Source organism: Aulonocara stuartgranti (genome assembly GCF_965226115.1).
Source record: "Aulonocara stuartgranti genome assembly, chromosome: 12".
NCBI lineage: Eukaryota > Metazoa > Chordata > Actinopteri > Cichliformes > Cichlidae > Aulonocara > Aulonocara stuartgranti.
Window position 1 is genome coordinate 28,722,680 of NC_138948.1, and position 24,267 is coordinate 28,746,946.

The 24,267-nt window shown below is 42.4% G+C and overlaps 1 protein-coding gene and 1 long non-coding RNA gene across 2 annotated transcripts in view; one reads left to right on the plus strand and one right to left on the minus strand.

Moving 5' to 3' along the window:
- LOC309719252 (voltage-dependent N-type calcium channel subunit alpha-1B-like) overlaps window positions 1-24,267 on the plus strand; it is a 327,817-nt gene that overhangs the window by 80,553 nt on the left and 222,997 nt on the right. The window contains exon 8 of the mRNA XM_082555244.1: window positions 6,894-6,997. Within this exon, the coding sequence (XP_082411370.1) occupies window positions 6,894-6,997 (104 nt within the window). The remainder of the gene's footprint in view (window positions 1-6,893; window positions 6,998-24,267) is intronic.
- The window catches only part of LOC309719255, a 74,803-nt gene that overhangs the window by 25,980 nt on the left and 24,556 nt on the right, over window positions 1-24,267 (minus strand). The gene's annotated exons all lie outside the window — the stretch shown is intronic.

Genomic DNA, 24,267 nt, shown 5'->3' on the forward strand with positions numbered 1-24,267 from the left:
CTGCTGAACAGAGAGCACAAAGTGCTCACCTTCGATTGCTGGGAACAGGGAGGGTTGAGACCCCAGGGAGGCCTCGAATGGAGAGACGCCAGTGGCGGATGAGGTAAGGCTGTTGTGGGCATACTCCACCCACGTCAGTTGGTCACTCCTGGTGATTTGATTAGTGGACGTCAAGCAGCGGAGAGCTGCCTTGAGTTCTTGGTTGGCCCATTCTGCTTGACCGTTGGTCTGCGGATGAAAACCTGACGAGAGACTGTGGACCCCGGTCCGAGACTATTTCTGCTGGGATCCCGGGACTCGATCTCCCATGACAGGACTCCGATTACACATGTGGGAGGGAGAATAGGAGAGTCACGGGCCTGATCCTCTTAGGCGGTGAATTGGCGGGAAAGAGCATCGGGTTTCACGTTCCGTGAACCGGACCTGTAGGTGATTGTAAAGCAGAATCTTGTAAAGAACAGAGCCCACCTGGCTTGTCGGGCGTTTAGCCGTTTAGCCGACCGGATGTATTCGAGGTTCTTGTGATCTGTCCATACTACAAAGGGTTCCGCTGCGCCTTCTAGCCAGTGGCGCCACTCCTCCAGGGCGAGTGTGATTGCTAGCAGTTCCCGGTCCCCGATGTCATAGTTCTGCTCTGCGGGAGGGAGACGACGGGAAAAGTAAGCGCAAGGGTGGAGCTTACCCTCTTGTTGTTGGGAGAGAATGGCTCCAACTCCTATATCCGAGGCGTCCACCTCTACAATAAACTGCCGCTTGAGATCCGGCTGCCTGAGGATGGGACCCGAAGCAAAGCATTTCTTTAGCTGCGTGAAGGCCTCCTGGGCTCGATCATCCCAGCAGTAAGGTACCTTAGGGGAAGTTAGCGGCAAAGCAATCTTACTGTAGTCACGAATGAACCTCCGATAAAAGTTGGCGAAACCCAGGAACCGTTGAAGCTGCTTACGATTAGGTGGAGTGGGCCAGTCCAAGACTGCTTGTACTTTAGCTGGATCGGCTCTTAAATCGCCCCGGTCAATGATGTAGCCTAAGAATGACACAGTACTCACATGAAACTCGCACTTTTCTCCTTTAACAAACAGGCAATTCTCCAGGAAGCGTTGCAGGACTTGTCTGACATGGTGTACATGATCAGAGAGAGAGCGGGAGAAGATGAGAATGTCATCAAGGTACACAAACACAAAACGATTGATGAAATCATGGAGCACATTATTTACTAGACCTTTAAAAACAGTGGGAGCATTAGTTAGTCCAAACGGCATGACCAAGTATTCAAAATGGCCCAGGTGCGTGTTGAAGGCTGTTTTCCACTCGTCTCCCTCTCTTATCCTGACTGAGTGGTAAGCATTTCGCAAATCGAGTTTAGTGAAGATGGTCGCCCCCTGCAGGAGTTTAAAAGCGGATGACAAGAATGGCAGAGGGTACTTATTCTTAATGGTGATGTTATTGAGGCCCCGGAAATCAATACATGGCCAGAGGCTTTTATCTTTCTTAGTCACAAAGAAGAACCCAGCAGCCACAGGGGATGAAGAGGGGCAAATCAATCCATTAGCCAAGGATTCATTGATGTACTTCTCCATGCATTCACGTTCAGGTTGAGAGAGGCTGTACAAGCGACTAGTGGGAAGGGGTGCACCTGGGAGCAAATCAATACTGCAAACGTACGGGCGGTGAGGAGGAAGAAAGCGGGCTCGGTCCTTACAAAACACTTGGTTGAGATCATGATACTCCGACGGAATGGCTGAAAGGTCAGGGGACTAGTGTGGTGGTGGGTTACATGATGTTTTTACAGGAGTAGCAGCTTTAATGTTTTTCCTCTACACCCCCCCCCCATTTTTTGTCGAGGAGCGTGTCAGGCTACATTTCACTGTGTGTTATACTTGTATAACTATGCATGTGACAAATAAAGAACCTTAACCTTAACCTTAACCTTTTAAACAGGTCATGTGACATTCCTCACCCCACCCCAGAACCCTCTCCTCTTTCCAGTCGAGTACGGGGTTATGCTGGCGCAACCATGAAAATCCCAGCACTAAGGGTGTGAGAGGAGCTTGAAAAACATAAAACTGTAACATTTCACTGTGATTACCAGATAGAGTTAGGGACACGGGTTCTGTAATAAGAGTTATATTGGGAAGACGCTGACCATTTAAAGTGGTAACCTGCAAGGCGTGGGGCAATGCTTGTGTGTTAACTTTGAGTTCAAGAGCCAGGGAAGCATCCATGAAACTCTGCTCCAGTCAAATCAGCTACTGAAGGGAGTGGGAGGCAGAGTGGACAGTCACTTTAGCAGCTAGCATGAAACGTGGAGGAGAATGTGAAAAGGAGACCTCGCCCACCCGTACCCTCCTTTCTACCGGCGGACGTGGTCTTTTGGCCGTGCTGGACAGACAATGGCGATATGGCCCTTGCGGCCGCAGTAAAAGCACTCACCGGCCCTCCGTCGGCGGGCTCGTTCCTCCGGGGAGAATTGGGAGCGTCCGATCTGCATTGGTTGCTCATGCTCATCGCCGCGATCCACATCCCGATCTCTACCTCCGCTTCCGCTAGAAGCTGTCTCCGCTCGCCCCACGGGCCTCCGGGAACTGTAGTTGCCGGTGCAGCGATGCGCCCTCATATGTTCATCTACGTTCACACATAAGGTTATCACCTCCGACAGGGTTTTGGGCAATTCTCTCATTAGTATTTCACCCTTGAGTTCATCACAAACATTGTTTATGTCATGCGGCGGCTGTGTGAAGGCAAGAGAGGACCCAAATGCACGGCTCTAGACACACGGGGATGAACTCAAAGGCAGGTCTTTATTAACAGGAACATAAGAAGCAGAGGTGGGACCAAGTCATTGTTTTGCAAGTCTCAAGTAAGTCTCAAGTCTTTATCCTCAAGTCTCAAGTAATGTCAGGCAAGTCAGAGTCGAGTCTCAAGTCACTGGTGCAAAAGTCCGAGTAAAGTCACAAGTCTGAAATTTTGAATTTCAAGTCCTTTCAAGTCTTAAAAAAAAAAAAAAAACGAAAAAAGAATGTTGCAGTTATATGCTAAATGTAAATATTAGACCATGTAATTTTTAAATCTGTGTTTTTCTCAACACATGACAAAATAGTGAACTTAGAAAATATACACAAATTGTGAAATTGCACCTCTTTAAAATGCAGCTCAATTAAACCTAGCTCCAAGAATAATTTTCACCGACAGTTCTGAGACAAGCTGCATGTTATTCTTGGATGCGGTTGTAGGACCGGCTTTAAAATCGCATGACAAAAATATCATACATATTAAAAAAAACTGCATCACCAACGTAGCCTGGACAACATTTGCTAGTTAGATGAAGTCAGCTATCTCATTGTAGCATATTTATATGCATATTTATAATTATACGGTTCTTGGAGTGAGTGCACACACTCATGAAGTTTAGTAACTTCAGGTCACTGCAACAAGCCCAGGTACAGTTTACCGACGGATGGGTACAGGACCTTGAAATGCACCGTGTAGAACGAAAGACCATCGTATGAACAAAGGTAAGTTTACCAGTCTCACAAATCGTCATCATAAATACACATTCGTTAACCGTTTATTAATAGGACCTTTACGCTCAACGGTAATTAATTAGCAGTGGAAATAATTTCTGGTACGCGTTACAGAAATGTAGCAGTGACAATAATACTGTATGCTGTAATCGTACTGGGCAATTAGTGATACAAAAAACCTGTTTTATCCTGTGAATAAAAGTATATGTTTTTGTCAATGTACCATAATAACAGAAGCGAAACGCAATATTGTGTCAGGATAATTCACTATTTATGCACAATAAACACAGGAGCATAGCGCGACAATTTCTGTTCAGCGCCAGACTTGCTTGTAACCTATATCACCAATTATGTTATGAAAATGGCGCATTAACTACAACAGAAGACTTGCCTTTGTGGGAATGCTTGGAGCAGACTAACCTGTGAGCTGGAGTGTTCTGGGACGTTATATTTGGTCTTTGAATGGCTGCAATCCAGGCCATCCGTCGCCTCTTTGTTACTTCGGAAACATGGCTCGAACAATTTCTCTTCAACGACATAATCCGATAACAACCGATCTCTTTACCCGTCGGCTTTCCGTGGCTGTCATGCGACCGGCTATTGCAGTTAATAATTCAACAGCTTCTTGCCATTTGTGTGTTTCTTTTTTATCGCTGTGTGACTGATTTCAATTGAAAGCCTGCGTGCGCTAGTACCTCTTGCCACGAGTTCCCAGAATCCTTTGCGGTTTTACCCCTGAATGACGTCACATTTTCAATCTCTATATAATATGCATGTTAAATTTTATATTTGGGGTGAAATATCAAGTCTTTTCAAGTAAACCGGTTCAAGTCCAATTCAAGTCCCAGGTCATTGGTGTAAAAGTCCAAGTCAAGTCACAAGTCTTAGAACATTTTTTCAAGTCAAGTCTAAAGTCATAAAATTAATGACTCGAGTCTGACTCGAGTCCAAGTCATGTGACTCGAGTCCACACCTCTGATAAGAAGTCATACAAAAACTATACTGGGAGCAACTAAAGCTGAGGCGCTGGGAAGACACGGGAAATGCACACAACCTAGAGGGACGACGCAACACAGAACAAAGGGACACTCTGACATAAATACAAGAAGGTAACGAGGGAAGTAGGAACACACGGGGAACACAGCTGAAGACAATTACTCATGACCGAGCAGGGAGGACACGAAACTGAAAATACTGACACCAAGATGTGGACCTTAAACACAACACAGTACACAGAGATGAGCACAGAGAGAGAGAGGCAGAGAACAAGGATGAATACGAGGGGATGACGAGAACACAGAACACAAAGGACGGGAACACGGTACCAGAACAAACACCACAATAAAAGCATGGACACAGGGGGAATCCAAATACCAAACCAAACAATCCAATGGACATAAGGAACAAAATACAAAACTACAGGAAAACTAAGAACACTGGGTCAAAATGACCCAGGACCATGACAGTTTAATAAAGTACTTATCAACGTGGGCTGCCCCCATCCAGTCTCCTCAGCCAGTGTCCAAAACTCCTCAGAGAAGTCCGCCATACACCGTCTTCCTTGTTTTAAGTTCAGCAAACAGTGACCCGCTGCTTCTGCTCCGGTGCCCCTTTCAAACACACTTATAAACTTTGAGAGAAATTCAGCATAAGCAATCTCCTGGTCGGTTTGTAGCACTGCTTGAGCCCAGTTTAAGGCTTGACCGCGGAGTAACTGAACAAAAAAGGCAATTTTTGCTCCATCACTTTCATAATTCTGCCGCAGCTGCCTAAAAGGCAACGTGATCTGTGTTAGGAAACCAGCACACTTGTGGAACTCACCAGAAAATGGCTCCGATGGCGGTAGAGATCGTTCAAAATGTTGTACTGCTTGTAATTCCATCTCCACCGTTGCTCGACACTGCGTGTATAGACCAGGTAGTGCAACATTTGAAAAATAGTTGCAGGACGGCACTGTGTAGCATTTTCCTAAATCCCTCGTTTTGCACAGTGTTGATGGGAGCCATATCTTTAGCCAGGTGATAAGTGATAGCTTCCGTAATTTCTTTGTGCCTGCGGGAGTTCAACGGGTATGGGGAAGCGCTGTATAAGGTTCCCATTATTGATGTTTGGGTGGTTGACTGGGACGGATTTTCTCCTGTCACTTTCTTGGCCTTTACAGCTTTGTCATATTGCACTTTATGGTGACATTTAAGGTGGTTATACAAATTCGTAGTGTTAGCTTGTGGTGCTGCTACTATGGCAAAACACAGCTTGCAAATGATATAATTTTGACTCTCATTGTCTTCTATAAAACCAAAAAACTTCCACACAGGGGAATGAGAACCTTTTCTTGGAATTAATTTTACAGTTGGGTTTTCATTCTCACTGCCATCAGTGAGCTTTTCCTCTGCGCTCACTGTGTTTTCTCCCCTCAGGCAGTTTCTCTCACGTGCTCTCCGTTGTTTTTTCCTGCCAGCTGGCTTCTGAATCACGTGGTATAAGGCTCCGCCCTTGTCATTTGTTGAGCAGGAAGAGTGAGCGCTTGTTTTCTTGCAGATTATGTCCCGGATCAAAATGCCGTACAATCGTCACTTTTTTTTTTTTTTTGTTATTGTTGTCATTTAGAAATGTGATCACACATAAGTATGAATTGAGATTGCGATTTTCTAATGATTAATTGTGCAGCCCTACAATACTGTTCAACTGATGCAACACTTTTATGCAGACAGGTTGTAAGTAATCCAGAAAAGTTGGAACACCTGTAGGAATTATTAGAGCCAGCATTCACAGCTTGATCAACCTCCATTGCTGCAGAACAGTTTTAAATTGTTAACCCAATTTGTGTTGTGTTGGGAAAAAAAAGCATTTTTGTATAATTTGAAATGTACATTATTTTTCAGTTTTGGGTGAGCTTACCTTTTCTTTCTTTTTTTTTGACCTCTGGCAGTTCACCACTTACCTTTGTCAACCTATTCAAGGGACTTGGAAAAATTGGGATGTTCTAAAACTTTTGACTGGTAGTGTTCCTACTTCACTGGGAACACGAGTTACAAATTCTTTTCATTGAGGTCTGGTTATAGATACAAAGCAAACGGAAAACTTTCACACATTTTGGTTTACAGGGTTACAAAACTCAGTTCACAACTACGCATTTGATTTACAAGTATAAAATATTTATGACCACAATTTGAGCCCATAGAAACCTGTCAATACTAACAGATGAACAAACATATAGGTTGGTGTTAGTATTTTTAGAAGATTGCTTGAAATGAAGAAAAATACACACAGAGCAGACATAAAAACATGCATAAATCAGTCTTATCCCATAAGTACAATCACAGAGTGGTATTTACAGTTCTAGTCTTTGTTTCTATGTGTTTATGTGTTCAGGCCAATGATGCCTCAGGGAACATGTGGAACTGGCTGTACTTCATCCCTCTCATCATCATCGGCTCTTTCTTCATGCTCAACCTGGTGCTAGGTGTGCTGTCAGGGTGAGTACAAACTATGAGGATGGTCTGAGATAAAAATTCCTAAAACTATTCCTTATATTTGAACCCAGCTTTATCTTACCAAGTCGCTGCACCTTGTTGGCTTGCCAAAGATAAGATAAAATGGGGAAACAGAAACCTGTACTGGTTCATTGCTGCAAGTAGTTAAATATTCTTTGAGTCATACCATGTTGAGAAAGGGCATGTTCTCACAAAGCATTTGTGTCTACCTGTGTGTTTAAACATACAAATTCTACATTTCAGTTGAGAATTTTTCAAGGCTGTAGACTATAACAAAGACATAACCACAGTGGCATTACCAATTCAATTCATTTTCAATTCAATTCAATAAAACTTTATTGATCCTGAAGGTTGACCCCAAAGGAAATTGGGTTAAGGCTGCCGACCTTTGCCAGAGCCATCTTACCCTTCCGACCATACATACATTACACAAACATCATATGTGGAAGACAGGTTGGGTATAACAATGGAAAATGCACAACATGAGGAAAGACGAAGAGAAAAAAAGGAGAATTTGTTATTCCTGTCAGCTTTTGCCTTGAGCATCCAGCTGGCGCCAGGGGGGGGGGCACATGAGATGAAGATGAATGAATGAATGAATGAATGAATGAATGCTTTATTGGCCATATGCAGGTTGCCCCACAGAGGAATAGGACCCCCCCCGACTTACACACACAACAACAAGACATCACATGGGAATACAGTCGGAGACCGGCAGCGTTGAGAGAATAACACTGAAAAAATTACACAACATTGGGAAAAGTACAAGAGGAAAAAAAGAGACCTCTTCACACGCTGGGCAACCTATGGGAGGACAGCATGAGAACAGGAAACAAAAAAACTCCTCTGCACAGAGAGCACATTAATGTCCACATCACAACATCAGAGCACATGACAAGCCACAGGGGATGGATAGGGGGGTGGGGGGTGATTCGAAGGAACACAGCAGTCGTCCTGCACCATGCTATCATTTCAGCGCGGCACGCAGACCCGCTGCCTTCCCCCGCAGGAACAAGCATCGAAGGCGTTTGGAAGGGAGGGGGATGAGTGCGTGCTTATCAGTGTAAGTGTATGTGTGTGCGTGTCCATAGTTCAGCTGAGACAGTGTCCTTCGCTGTATCAGGCTAAGTAAACAGTCCTCCAGCCGATCCAGGTGTCCTTCATGGGATGGGAAGAATAGTCATCACACAGTCGTTATCAGGGAGTTGTTTTGGTGGGCTCCAGCCTTGGGCCTAGCAGCTGGCACCGTGGTGTCCAAATGTAGAATATTGTTGATTTCTCCTTTATGCGAGCAGCGAATTTAGCACTCTGACACTGGGGCCTCGATTTCCCGTTGGAGCGCTGCGAGCCTCCCCATGATGGTATCAAGCTTCTGTTCCGTGGTGTTGTCATTCTTTTGGTTCTGAGACCCCACAGCTGCAGTGACCCGTTCTGCGATGTTATCCAACTTTCGCTCAAGGGTGTTATTGTGAGCAGGCCCCTCTCTGATGTATCCCATCATACGCTCAATGGTGTTAGTTTGAGTCTTCACGGCAGCTGTAAGCGTCTCCAAGGTGTTAACCATGCTGCGTTCGGTGTGGGAGGCCGCGCCTCGTCCCATCGCTTCAATTCCAGCGGTCAGCTTAGGGGGGGTTTGAACAGCTGGTTCCGCTCTCTTATTTCTCCGATAAGTCAGGGCCAAGCCAGCTCCGATCAGCAAGAACCCTGTTATCATGGTTCCGAATAGGTAAATATCCTCAGCGTCCTCGATAGACAGTCCCGCCAGGCACAAGATCCTCCAGGTTTGCCACCCATCCATCGTGTATCCGGCAGGGAAAGTCCCTCCAGGGCACTCGGGCTCTCCCGAGCCCAGACTTCTCGTTGAGAAGAGGGTGTCAATAGCGTTCAGAGACCAGTTGATCAAATCCATAATTCTCTGTTAGGTTTTAGAGAACGACAGTGAGAGACTGTTCAAGGGAAAAGTAGTGCACGCGAGACAAGACAGGACACAAGAGGCTAAGCAGGGGAAGATAAGGGGAAGGAGGAGAGGAGAAAAGTGCGACCGCCTTCACCGAGAGCCAAGTAAGAAATGATGGTAGTTGATTTGGTTAGTGCGAACAAACTGCTTCCAATTTTACAGTAGTCTAATGTCCATCACTGGTCACCAGGTTTCTCAATTCCCGTTGTTCTTCTTCAAGATGTTATCCATATTGCAGAGCCATGAACTTCTCCAAGATCTTGTCCATATTGTGTTCCAAAAAAACACAGTCTGAGTACTCACAGCCCTGCCCATCATTTATCATGTCGGCCAGCCTAGTGGGATTTTGAACAGCTGAAGGATCTAATTTTGGTTGTGCTGTGGCGTCCAACTACTGTTTTTCCTAGTGTGACTCTAATATCAGTTTCTCTATTTGTGTTGTTTTCTTTTAGCTTGGTGCTTTTGTTTGGCAGCTTACAGCTTTGCTGATAATTCTTTTCGCAAATTTTTCTTACATCATTGTAATTTACAAATACAGCTAAGCCTTCTCAGCACTAAACAGCAGTCACAAACAGATACTAGGATTTACGCTTTTACGTTTTGGGTTTTTTTGGGTTTTTTTTATTAACGGGGGGAGTCATAAATCACTAGTTTTGTAAAGTATAATTAATCACAATTTTAAGTCATCTATAGTTAAAATCTGTTCTGTTATTCAGATTTGTTTTATATATATAAAAAGTTGTGTTGAAGTCCTCAAACGGTCTTCAAAAGCATTGCATGTGATTTCAAAATGTGTGCAAATATGGTGTACAGAGCAAATAATATTGTTTTAATCAGGGAGCACACAGGCTGTCAGACTGTTACTCCTGATTACAACTTTTCTTCTCCCATATGTGATGCTGAGCACATTGCACTGTTACTCTTACACTTTATGTCATTTTTAACTTCATTTCTGAAGCTCTTTTCAGTAACACAGCTTTAAAACATAATTGAATATGAGCATTAACACTAAAGATGCCTAGCTGAACTAGAATAGAACTATGCTTTCAGATAATTTAAAAATTCATCAGTAAATTTGTTGATTGTATTAAAAAGCCAGTGCAGAAATCTTGTGTGTCACATTTGAATGCAGGTCTCACAGTACCCCTTGCACTGTCTTCACATATCTTGCAAATTAAGGATGGACTCACAGAGTGGCATTCATGTTAATTTTCCAGCTTCCAGCAGTTAAGGTGATTTTTTTTAAGACATAGCATTGTGGATTGACTCTGTCCTTACTCTTAATGTAAACTTTCCCCTCCTATTATCAAATCTACCTCACAGTTTCTTTTTGAAAACAAGTCAGACTGTCCCTCAAAGACCCTAGTAATTTGTTGTTGTTGCAAAGTAATTGGCAGAATATTTTCTTACTCAACATTAATTCGTGTATACAGGGAGTGCAGAATTATTAGGCAAGTTGTATTTTTGAGGAATAATTTTATTATTGAACAACAACCATGTTCTCAATGAACCCAAAAAACTCATTAATATCAAAGCTGAATGTTTTTGGAAGTAGTTTTTAAGTTTGTTTTTTAGTTTTAACTATTTTAGGGGGATATCTGTGTGTGCAGGTGACTATTACTGTGCATAATTATTAAGCAACTTAACAAAAAACAAATAAATACCCATTTCAATTATTTATTTTTACCAGTGAAACCAATATAACATCTCCACATTCACAAATATACGTTTCTGACATTCAAAAACAAAACAAAAACAAATCAGCGACCAATATAGCCACTTTTCTTTGCAAGGACACTCAAAAGCCTGCCATCCATGGATTCTGTCAGTGTTTTGATCTGTTCACCATAAACATTGCGTGCAGCAGCAACCACAGCCTCCCAGACACTGTTCAGAGAGGTGTACTGTTTTCCCTCCTTGTAAATCTCACATTTGATGATGGAGCAAAGGTTCTCAATGGGGTTCAGATCAGGTCAACAAGGAGGCCATGTCATTAGTTTTTCTTCTTTTATACCCTTTCTTGCCAGCCACGCTGTGGAGTACTTGGACGCGTGTGATGGAGCATTGTCCTGCGTGAAAATCATGTTTTTCTTGAAGGATGCAGACTTCTTCCTGTACCATTGCTTGAAGAAGGTGTCTTCCAGAAACTGGCAGTAGGACTGGGAGTTGAGCTTGACTCCATCCTCAAGCCGAAAAGGCCCCACAAGCTCATCTTTGATGATACCAGCCCAAACCAGTACTCCACCTCCACCTTGCTGGCGTCTGAGTCGGACTGGAGCTCTCTGCCCTTTACCAATCCAGCCACGGGCCCATCCATCTGGCCCATCAAGACTCACTCTCATTTCATCAGTCCATAAAACCTTAGAAAAACCAGTCTTGAGATATTTCTTGGCCCAGTCTTGACATTTCAGCTTGTGTGTCTTGTTCAGTGGTGGTCGTCTTTCAGCCTTTCTTACCTTGGCCATGTCTCTGAGTATTGCACACCTTGTGCTTTTGGGCACTCCAGTGATGTTGCAGCTCTGAAATATGGCCAAACTGGTGGCAAGTGGCATCTTGGCAGCTGCACGCTTGACTTTTCCCAGTTCATGGGCAGTTATTTTGCGCCTTGGTTTTTCCACACGCTTCTTGCGACCCTGTTGACTATTTTGAATGAAACGCTTGATTGTTCGATGATCACGCTTCAGAAGCTTTGCAATTTTGACTCTGCAAGATATCTCACTATTTTTGACTTTTCTGAGCCTGTCAAGTCCTTCTTTTGACCCATTTTGCCAAAGGAAAGGACGTTGCCTAATAATTATGCACACCTGATATAGGGTGTTGATGTCATTAGACCACACCCCTTCTCATTGCAGAGATGCACATCACCTAATATGCTTAATTGGTAGTAGGCTTTCGAGCCTATACAGCTTGGAGTAAGACAACATGCATGAAGAGGATGATGTGGACAAAATACTCATTTGCCTAATAATTCTGCACTCCCTGTATATTTGAATGCTATAATGTGTTGACTTCTTTTTTTTTACCTAAGTTGGACAGCAAGTCAGCATGCCAGAGTCATTCATTTGTTTATTTCACAATGGAGATATTTTTTTAATGTCTTTTTTCTAGTTTTGTGTTTTTATTCTTGCTGTTTTGTAAGTTCTGAAAGTAGGCAGGTTTAGGTATATCCACAATGTGACTGAAGCAGCTTAAAGCCATTTACACCATTTTTGTTTTTTAACCTGATCAAAGAAACATGTTTCAGTGGCTCATTTCCTTTCATTTCCACTCCTACAGTGTGGTTTCTAGTCACAAACAAGCAAGTTTAATTATCTCTCAAGGTTGAAAACTTCAGGGGGACACAGACAAAAAAAACAAAACAAACAAATCCTAAATATAGCCTCTTGCCTGCATTTCTGGTCTAAACAGAAGAAAAGTTATTAAAAGAAAAAGACTTCCACCTGTATAAATACCAGGTCTGTTCTTTTAAAGGAAGATAATAATTAAAATAATTAACTAGCTCTTCTACTTTATTACACAACAACAACAAGCATGGTCCAGTTTGTTTGCTTGTTTGTTTGTTAATTTATTTCAAACAAGTAAATAATAATAATGGATTGGATTTATATAGCACTTTTCAAGGCACCCAAAGCGCTTTACAATGCCACTATTCATTCACTCTCACATTCACACACTGGTGGAGGCAGCTACGGTTGTAGCCACAGCTGCCCTGGGGCAGACTGACAGAAGCGAGGCTGCCATATCGCGCCATCGGCCCCTCTGGCCAACACCAGTAGGCAAGTAGGGTAAAGTGTCTTGCCCAAGGACACAACGACCAGGACAGAGAGCCCGGGGATCGAACCGGCGACTTTCGGGTTACAGATACGCTTCCCAACCCCCTGAGCCACGGTCGCCCAATATACAGGTACATTTAGTAAAGAAAATAAGAGAGAGAAAAATACTATACAAAAGTCAATACATTTCAGCCTGTCCAGTTGGAACCAGGATGTAAGCGGTGGCTCAGTCAGCCTTGGGCCCCGACACATTCAATCTCCAGCCAATGGCCAGCTACCTGGAGTTTACAAAGAAATAAAAACAAAGGAAAATGAACAGAACCCCGTCCAGGTACTGTGATCACTGGCAAAATTTGCTTGCCAATTCCTATCCTGTTTATTTACAGCAGCTGTAGTTGTATTAGTATAGTAGTATTAGTAGCATATTTGTACATTATATCACTAAAAACAATTTTGTGATGTAAGCTAAGTAATACAAGTGTTTCTTGACGTGGCATACACTTTAAAATGGTAAGAACTTTGATGGAGATTACAATCACTTTGTTAGGTGCACATTGTTTTAAGGTGAGAAGAGTGTTTTTAGACTTTTTTTCATTTAATTTCATTGTCTCTTGTTAATATCCTTTTATATTTTCCTAACATACTTATCCTGTACATCGGTACTGTATAAGCGGACATAAAGGCTTGACAAAAGCATTCAGGGACACATAGCTCCTCTCTATGATTATGTTGTCTGTTTCCTGCCATAGAAACTGTCACATAGCTTTATAGTTACTTGTAACATGGAAGGTGACGAATGCAGTCTGACATCGCCGTGCGGGGTTGTCATTGTTTAAAGGCAAGGCAAGGCAAGGCAAGTTTATTTGTATAGCACAATTCAACAACAAGGTGATTCAAAGTGCTTTACAGAGACATTAGAAACAAGAACAAATAAAAAGCATGATTTAAAATTGATTAAAACAAGCAAATAAACTAACTAACTAATTAACAAACAAACAAACAAACAAACAAACAACAGTATATAAAATCAAAACAGATAAAATCAGAACAGTAGATAAAATCAGTAGTTAATGTAAGTTTTGAAATTTAAGCTTAAAGTGTGGATTTGGTGCTTTATTCAAATGCAGCTGAGAACAGGTGAGTCTTCAACCTGGATTTAAATAAACTGAGTGTTTCAGCTGATCTGAGGCTTTCTGGGAGTTTGTTCCAGATATAAGGAGCATAAAAGCTGAATGCAGCTTCTCCGTGTCTGGTTCTGACTCTGGGAACTGATAAAAGACCGGATCCAGATGACCTGAGGGATCTGGATGGTTCATACTGGGTCAGGAGGTCATTGATGTATTTTGGTCCTAAACCATTCAGAGCTTTATAGGCCAGCATCAGAACTTTAAAGTCTATCCTCTGACGGACAGGCAGCCAGTGTAAGGACCTCAGAGCTGGACTGATGTGGTCCACTTTTTTGGTCTTCGTGAGGACTCGAGCAGCAGAGTTCTGAATGAGCTGTAGTTGTCTGACTGATTTTTTAGGTAGACCTGTAAAGATGCTGTTACAGTAATCAAGCCTACTAAAGATGAATGCATGGACTAGTTTTTCCAGGTCCTGTTGAGACATCAGATCTTTTATCCTTGAAATATTCTTGAGGTGATAGTAAGCTGACTTTGTTATTGTCTTAATGTGTTTCTCTAAGTTTAGGTCTGCATCCATCACTACACCCAAATTTCTCGCCTGGTTTGTGGTTTTTAGATGTATAGATTGAAGTTCTCTGGTGACCTGTAATCGTTTTTCTTTGGCGCCAAAGACTATTACCTCAGTTTTGTTTTTGTTTAGCTGGAGAAAATTGTGGCACAACCAGTCATTGATTTCCTCAATGCATTTACCAAGAGCCTGTACAGGGCCTCGGTCTCCTGGTGACATTGTGATATATATTTGTGTGTCATCTGCATAGCTGTGATAGTTTATTTTGTTGTTGTTTATAATCTGTGCCAGTGGGAGCATGTAGATGTTAAACAGAAGGGGTCCCAAGATGGAACCTTGGGGAACTCCACATGTGATACTTGTCTGCTCAGATGTGAAGTTACCTATTGATACAAAGTATTTCCTGTTTTCTACGTATGTTTTGAACCAGTTTAGTACAGTTCCTGAAAGACCTGTCCAGTTCTCCAGTCGTTTGAGTAATATGTTGTGGTCAACTGTATCAAATGCTGCACTGAGATCCAGTAAAACTAAGACTGACATTTTTCCACTGTCTGTATTCAGACATATGTCATTGAACACTTTGGTCAGAGCGGTTTCAGTGCTGTGGTTCTGTCTAAAACCTGACTGGAAGGCATCGTAGCAATTATTCTGTTTTAAGAAGTAACTGAGCTGTTGAGAAACTGCTTTTTCAATGATCTTACTTAAAAACGGGAGATTTGAGATCGGCCTGTAGTTGTTCATTTGTGTCTTGTCAAGATTGTCCTTTTTCAGTATAGGTTTGATTACAGCAGTTTTTAGTGATTCTGGAAACACACCTGATAATAAAGAAAAGTTGACGATCTGTAACAGGTCTGACTCTAAAGTCTTTGAGACCTTTTTGAAAAAACTTGTTGGCAGGACATCTAAACAGCAGCAGGAGGAGTTCAGTTGACCTAAGATGTCCTCCAGGTCTTTGCTGTTAATAGGGTGAAACTGTTTCATGGTGTTTAAACAGTTTTTTGGTGGACACAGTACATATCCTGGATCTGCTGTTGATGTACCAATTGCTTGTCTAATTTTTTGGATTTTTTCAGTGAAGAATTTGGCAAAGTCATTGCAGGCCATGGTCGAATGAAGTTCAGCTGCCACTGACACAGGAGGGTTTGTTAGCCTGTCAACTGTAGAAAATAAGACCCGAGCATTATGGCTGTTTTTAGTGATGATGTCAGAGAAGTAGGACCTCCTTGCATTCCTCAGTTGTAAATTATAATTGTGAAGTTTCTCTTTATAAATGTCATAATGAACCTGGAGGTTTGTTTTTCTCCATCTGCGCTCAGCTTTCCTACACTCTCTTTTTTCATTTTTCACCAGTGTGGAGTTTCTCCATGGAGACTTTTTCCTTCCAGAGATAACCTTCACCTTAATGGGAGCAATAGTGTCCATTACATTTAACATGTTAGCATTGAAGCTATTGACGAGCTCATTGACTGACCCTCTGGACAGGTCAGGTGTTAATGGGAAGACCTGGTTAAAAATTGCACTACTGTGTTCAGTTATACACCGTTTTGTGATCACTGTTGTTGATATATTTGTGTGGGCTGAGATTTTACTTTCAAAGAAAACACAGTAATGATCAGACACGCCCACATCAGACACAGTAACCTTTGAAATGCTCAGGCCTTTGGAGATCAGTAGGTCAAGAGTGTGTCCTCTATTATGTGTGGCCTCTGTTACATGCTGAGTCAGCCCAAAGTTGCCCAGAGTGTTACTCAGGTCTTTAGTCCCTTTGTCCTGAGGGTTGTCCACATGAATGTTAAAATCCCCAGTAATAATTACACAGTCAAAATCAACACAGATCACAGACAGCAGTTCACTGAGGTCATTAAAAAAGTCTGTGCAGTATTTGGGAGGCCTGTAAACATTAAGAAACACAACTTTGGATGGGGCCTTCAGCTGTAAAGCCACATATTCAAAAGACTGAAAACTTCCAGGAGATAGCTGCTTACATTGAAATGATTCATTAAATAAGACAGCGACCCCTCCTCCTCTCCTGCTCGCCCTGACCTCACTGATAAAACTGTAGTTAGGAGGGGTCGTCTCGATGAGAACAGCTCCACTGTTACTTTGGTCCAACCAAGTTTCAGTTAAAAACATAAAATCAAGGCTGTGCTCAGTGATTAAATCATTAATTAAAAATGTTTTCCCAGCTAGAGATCTAATGTTTAATAAAGCCAACTTAAGTGTTTTAGAGGTATTACTTGTCCCCTCGTGTTTGGGAGCAGTCTGTGGCACACAAGGTATGTTTACTATATTTAAAGATCTTTTAGAGTGCAGCTCTCTGTGTTTTGACCAGGCCACATGTCTCCTGTCACCTAAAAGTACAGAAATTTTAAAACCTTCTAGTAAACAGGGTCCCAGCTTCTCCTGGGAAAAGTCATCACTGCCATAATCCTCACAGCCCGGACCCTTCACACATCACGCATCAGACTGCGGAGACAGGGCATGAAGAGGAACTAAGGGGGGCGAGGCTGGGCAATGTGACTTCGATTGCTCTGTTGAGGGTGGGGCTCGATGGCAAACCTTTGGCCGCTCTGGTGGGGAGTTTATGGGGGACAAAAAGGGATTGGGACGGGGGGTAGATCTGAGCCCAGCATTGACCCGCTCCATCATCTCCTCAGTGAATTTCAGGTGTGGGGAGGAGGGAGAAAGGGAGGGGGAGGAGGGTGATGGCCTGTCAGGGGTTTGGGGGACTGGGGAAGGTCGTGGTCCCTTGTCCTGGTCGTTGGTGTTGTTGTTGAGAGAGTTGGAGGCAAATAGGGACCCCTCTTCTTGCCTTAGATGTCTCTCCTTTCTGAGGCTCTTTCTCAGATGCCATGGATGTCTCTCCTTTCTGAGGCTCTTCCCGGGTGGGGGCAAATGGAGCTCCTCCTCAAGGTTTCTGCTGGGCTTTGTCTGTTCTTGGAGTACTGTTTGTTCCTCTTTATGAGATAACTCCTCGTTTATCTCAGCCTTGGCACCAAGCACGGATGGATGACGTATGGAATAAAACAAGTTGGAGGTGAACAGTTTCACCCCTGACTTGTTAAAATTAAATCCATTTGCTTTGAACAGATGCCTGCGTTCCCAAAAAATATTAAAGTTGTCGATAAAGTGCACTGAGTGGTCAGCACATGCTGATATAAGCCATTTATTCAGTGTAAACAACCTGCTGAATCTCTCGTCTCCTCCTCTGACCGGCGGTACAGGTCCACTGATGAATACAGCTGCATTCAGAGAGTTTACAGTATTTATCGGAGGTTCTGAAAGTCCCGTTTCAGAACCTCCGACTGTTGTTTGGACACATCGTTTGACCCTGTATGCAGGACAATGTTTGTCACAGTTGGATATTCATCTGCAATTTGAAGAATTCTCTCCTTCAGGTTGTTGACCATATCGTTAGGAAAGCAGAGGACTTTAGTGTTCTTACCGCACATCCTTTGTACATCCTTTACGGCAGAGTCACCCACAATCAGAGTTTCAGGCCTAGCCTTTAGCTTTCCCTGTGGCCTTTCACTTTTCAACAGATTTTCAGACCTTATTTCGCTGCTTTTAGATGGATGGTTGTCCGATATAGATCCAGGGTGCTTTGATAGTGGAGCAAATCTGTTCTGCAGTTTCACATTCAGTTGTTTTGGAGGTTTGTTGTTAACCTTCCTATTCACGGTTGTCCAGTCCTGTTTCCTCCCGTATACAGGGGTAGAAGAGCTTCTCTGTCTCGTAGGAAGTGAAGGCCAGTCGGTTTCAGAGATTTCAGCTCGCTGTGCCCTGCCTGTGATACGTCCTCCCCCTTCCAGGAGACATGATTTATGTCTTGGTTTTGCACCAAGACAGTCTAAGGGGGGATTATCACTTGAGGATTTATAATAATGCACAGAGTCTACTTTCTTGGTCATGTTATCTGTGCTCCTTAGCTGTGTACTAGCTTGCTCATCGCCATTGTTTTGAATCAAAGGCAAGGTTGTTTCATTTCCACACAGTCCATTTACCTCCACGTTTACTTCTAAGCGATGAATTTTTGTCTCCAGTACTGCAATCTTCTGCAGGAGGCTGTGGTAGTCATCTGTGGAGAGGGAAGGCATCTTGTTGCTAGTTAGCCTAGCGGTTAGCACCTTTCCAGGCTATTGAGGCTGCTCGGTGCCCAGACGCTGTAATCAGGCTTCAGCTGTGTCTAGGCCACAGACACACGGAGCGCTGAGGACAAGGTAACCATAAAATGTTGCTGTTTCTGTTAAGAACACTCTAGTCCTAATGATCTACAAGTGTCCAGAAGTTATCGCAGGTAAGCTCACACGGAAAAAAGGGAAAAAATCAGCATAAAAATCAATAAAAATCAATATAAGAAGCAAAGCATTCAAGAGCAAAGAGATGAAGCGTCCACACTCACAAAGGGGAGGAGCAAAGATCTGAAGGGCACAATCTGAGCCTCAGAGAATGCAGGAGACCCCCAGTGGAAGTCAGATCAATTCATTCAGTATGGGCAAGCTGGGATGAGCTATGACTGCAGTCAAAGTTGAAGCTACAACTATCTATTTTAGAAACTCTTTCATATCTCTTTTAGAATCTCTTTCATATCTCCATTTTGTCTAACTTATACTTGTGGTATAACCAAGCTGACAGTATCTGGGGCGATTGTGGCTCAAGAGTTGGGAGTTCGCCTTGTAATCGGAAGGTTGCCGGTTCGAGCCCCGGCTTGGACAGTCTCGGTCGTTGTGTCCTTGGGCAAGACACTTCACCCGTTGCCTACTGGTGGTGGTCAGAGGGCCCGGTGGCGCCAGTGTCCGGCAGCCTCGCCTCTGTCGGTGCGCCCCAGGGTGGCTGTGGCTACAATGTAGCTTGCCATCACCAGTGTGTGAATGTGTGTGTGAATGGGTGGATGACTGGATATGTAAAGCGCTTTGGGGTCCTTAGGGACTAGTAAAGCGCTATATAAATACAGGCCATTTACCATTTATCTCTTTTCCAAATTAAAAAAAAAAGGCAAATTAGCTCCAACGGGATAGTTGGTTCTTTTTCCAAATTTTAAATAACCAGAATATCTTCACACTACCAAATTCCTTGGAATCATCTTTTCAACAATGTCCTCATCATGTAATCATCGGGCCAGGGAGTGCTGTTTTAATGGTGACTTGTGTGACAAAGGAATCTGCTGTGATGCGAATAATGTTAATATCTGCACTCTCTTACCTGTCTGTGAAAGTTGGTTTTGGCCATAAAACTGCTCCAGCAGGTGGACAGGTGGTTCACAGGGGGCAATGTAGGTATGTATGTATGTATTTTAGGAAGGTGTGAAAAAATGCTGTAAGCAAAGAATGCTTTCAAAAAATGAAAGTGGTAATCATTTGTTTTTGTCAATCAAAAACTGCAGTGAATGAACAAAAGCAAAATGTAAATCAAATTAATATTTTGTGTGACCACCCTTTACCTTCAAAACAGCATCAATTCTTCTAGGTACACTTCTACACAGTTTTTGAAGGAACTCAGCTGGTATGTTGTTCCAGACATCTTGGAGAACTAACCACAGATCTCTTGTGGATGTAGGTTTCTTCACATCCTTCTTTCTCTTCATATAATCCCAGACCCAGTCGATGATGTTGAGCTTAGGTCTCTGTTGGGGCCATACCATCACTTCCAGTACTTCTTGTTCTTCTTTACACTGAAGATAGTTCTTAATGACTTTGGCTGTATGTTTGGGGTTACTGTCCTGCTGCAGAATACATTTGGGGCCAGTAAACAATCATTTATATTTCTGAAAGTATTATAGTGATTATACTGTAAAACAAATATTTTGTTTTGTTGTGTTGTTTTGTTTTTTTTTAATGGAAGAACTGTGACTCGCTGACTCAGAGACTTATTCCCGTGAACAAAGCAAGACAATCAGAGATTGATGCAATTCAACTTGCAAGGGGAGCCTGTCGGATCAGGGTCTCGGTGCCGAAAGCGCCTCATCTGATCCCAGCCAACCCCAAAGTGTGTGCGTGTGCGTGTGTGTGTGTGTGTGTGTGACTTCCTACTGATCACAAACGGGTCATCTCCCCTTACCCCTGTATATGGCTCAACTCCTTTAACGATCCATCATATACAAGCATAGGTGAGCCTATAAAGGGCAGGAAGTAAACATCCCTTACTAAATATGGAAACCAGAACCTTACATAGAATGTGCTTGCAGTTAAACAACATAACCTCCCCCACCATCCAACAGGCAGGGACACATGGAAACAAAAGAATGTCTTTGACCATGCAGTTTAAAACAAGGTCCACAACTTTAAGTACAACAATGACAACGTTTATCACAATCACCCTAACACTTTCCATTCAAAACCAAACTCTGCACCAGTGAAGCCCTTTATGAAAAAAAAATATTTGAAAGTGCAAAACTTAAAACAAGAACTGGAAAAGACCAAAACTTCCTACCTGGAAATCGTAGCAAAGAAAAGCCAGGAGAACTCAATTTAAAAAACAGACTCCAACAAACAAACAAAGAGAAAATGGTACTGCATGGTTCTGCAAGAGACAGGGAAAACAAAAAAACAAAAAGAGTCCAATGTTACTGTAACAAACCCACAGCAGACCCCGGTGCACGTTCATGCTTTGCAGCATACTTTATTAATACTTTGACTGTTGCTGTACATCCACACCCAGAGCTGCAGCTCTCCCGCTGCCAGCTCAACATAACACACAACCAACAACCCCAAACACAGGACCCAGTACAATATTTAAGTCGGCGAGGCCTGATTGCGGATGCCATGCAGGGAAGGCGGACGCACCAGAGGGTCAGGCAAGTCCTGAGGAGTCAGCTGAATGGTAAGAACTAGAGATGGCACGATACCACTTTTTTTTGTCCAATACCGATATCATAAATTTGAATATCTGCCGAAACCGATATGACTCCCGTATTTTTTAATCAATAAAACTGTTTTTTAATATCTTGCTGCATTTTGTATAAGTTCATACTCAAGTTTTAAAAAACAAAACACTAAAGCTATTCTCTTATACCTGTATGCAAAAAATACACTGCACCCAAACTATTTCATAGTTCAGCAATACTGATCAATTTAATAAACCTACACCATCCTCCCTATTCTGGTATTTTAAAGAGTACTAAGTAGAAATATTAAACAGCCTAACTAATAGGGTTGCCCACTCCCAGCAAAAAAAATAGGGAACCACCCTCCGCCTTGTGATGCTTAATTGACGTAATTTTAAACTTTAATGCACGTGTAAAAAAAATGCATGGAAATTAATTTTATTTCTACAATAATTAAATAGATTCAACATATTTCTTCAAATGAATTGCAGACTGCACAGATGATACCTTCCCAAAGGAAAAAGTTCTATAGCTTACTAGGGTATATATTAGACTTAATAGTTACTATATACAGTATGGACCATACATTTTTTCATCAGATTAAAACTTTGGGTGTAAGATTCGGATATTTATTAATTAAAAGCTAGACATTTTAAATGAGAATAAGAAAGAAAAATATTTCTTTGTATCCCCCTTTTCCCTGTTAATGCCCTATCGGCCCCCCTAGCAAAACTTTGCTAGACCCGCCCCTGCACAGTTACCAGCCATCAGCTACGTAGAAAAGGATCCTGGTGTACAAAGTAATATTAAATAAATTCTAACAAAAGCTTATTAATTTTAAACGTGCTGCTGTTGTTCAGCTGCTGCCTTCTTCTCTCTGGTGCAAAGTGGGCCAAAAACAAACAAGTCTCGTCAGTCCTGATTTCTCCCAGCTGTGCCCTCCTTCTGTGTCTCATTCCCTCGTTATCCCTCTGTGTATTTAGGCTCTGTGTTTCTCTTTGTCAGTGTCGTAGTCTCCCTCATAGCTGTGTGTGATTCTCCCCGTGGTTCCTGGTATACTTTATGTTTAGCTTTCCCAGTTTAGTTTAGTACTGTTTTTGTGTTTCGCTTTATGCCAGCATTAAAGCTGTGTTTTGAGGTTACGTTTTGTCTCCGTGAGTTTGCGTTTGGGTACTCTCCTGCCTGCCACACAGCCGAAACATGACACCGATATGTAATATTGGATGGGTCCATCCCTAGTAAGAACAAGATCTGGGCTATAAACACCTACGCCCTGCCATGATCAGGAACTGTGCTGGGATAATAAGCTGGACAAAGGAGGAGACAGAAGCCACTGACGTAGAGACCAGGAAGTTCCTGACCATGCATGGAGGGTTTCAACCCAAGTCCAACACCCTGAGGCTGTATGCTAAGCGTAAGGCAGGAGGCCAGGGACTAGTGATCGTCAGTACCACAGTCCAGGATGAGGCAACGAACATCCATAAATACATCAGTAAGATGGCCCCAACCAACCGCTCAGTGAATACCTCAGGCAGCAGAAACCCAAGAAAGAGGAGGAGCCATCATGGAAAGGCAAGCTCATTGCTATATGCTTACTTACTCTGGATGGCAATACTTTGGCCTCTACTAACACTGTGAAAAGTGAAATGGTTTCTTGCATTTGTGAAATATCTCAAAAAATTTGAAACATCATGTCTCAGATGCAGCGAGGGTACTGTAGAAAGAGAGAACATATTTCTACCATATATAGCCTACTTCTGCTACAGACAGTTTTTCTTTTCCACTGTCACCAAGTGCTTGCTTAAAGGGTGTTGTCTAATTTTTGGGGTTGCCTCTGTGTTATTGTTGGCTTTTATCTTACAAGGTAAAGCACCTTGAGGTGACTCTATAAATAAAAATGAATTGAACTGAATTACCTGAAGTATACCTACAAAATGTATATCTGCATACATACTGTAGCAGCATTTCATGGACAGTCTGGTCTGTTTTTATGCATATGCAAATTTTTATTTTATATGTCCTCTTTTTACCAGAGAAGAAAATATTTGTTCTGCATGAGTTTAGAAGTTTAATATAGACTCTGTGTAATGCACAGAGAGACAGATATATAGAGACACATATAAAACCACAAAAATTAGATTTAGACATACCTGCACACACATATACAAACACACACACATAACCTCAGGAAGGTATGCAGACAGCCACTGCAATGCAGAATAGAGCTTCCCCCTCCACTGTGTGGGAGACACCAATCAACGCTGAATTGGGGTGGACTCACTCTGTTATTTCAGTAGTCTGTCTTTCTCTCTGTGTCTTTATAAGTCTCTCTGTCTACCTCCACCTTCTCTTTTTTGACCTCCCCTTCTCTGTTTCTTCTCCTGCATATCTCATTTTCCACTTAGCTTGTTTTTACAGAGATGAAGAAACTGAGGGGCAGAAGAGACAAATAAGTATTGTAACAAAAAATCAAAAAAGACGATACAAAGAAATGTTGCTATATTAAGAATAACATCTGTTTAGATTTATTACATTTACTTGATAGACTGTAATATAATAAATGACATTCCCTGACTCTTGGTTTTCTTTCATAGCCTATGGGCATATTTCTATACGAAGTACTTGGGTCAGACTTTCCTCAGAAGTCCAAAGCATAGTTTTCTCCTGAATACCATACCTCAGTGTCCCTCCTCTCCATTTAGTGTCAGCAGTCAGCGATTCCTCACTAATCATTAATATCAATAAACAAGACCACAACATAGATCCCAAAACTCCACATGAGGACAAAACAAGAAATAGTTGTTTTATGTTGTCTCCAGGTTGTGATAACTTAATTAAGTAATATATCTGCTTTAGCATGTAAGCTGTCTTTCTTCTGGATAACATTAGTTAAAGTTAGTCCATTGACATTTGACCACTAACTTGTGAGTGGTTGCTGGAGATTGATAGTACTTGCTGGGGAAATAATTTCTGAAAATTACAGGTGACTGTGGCAATCTGCTCA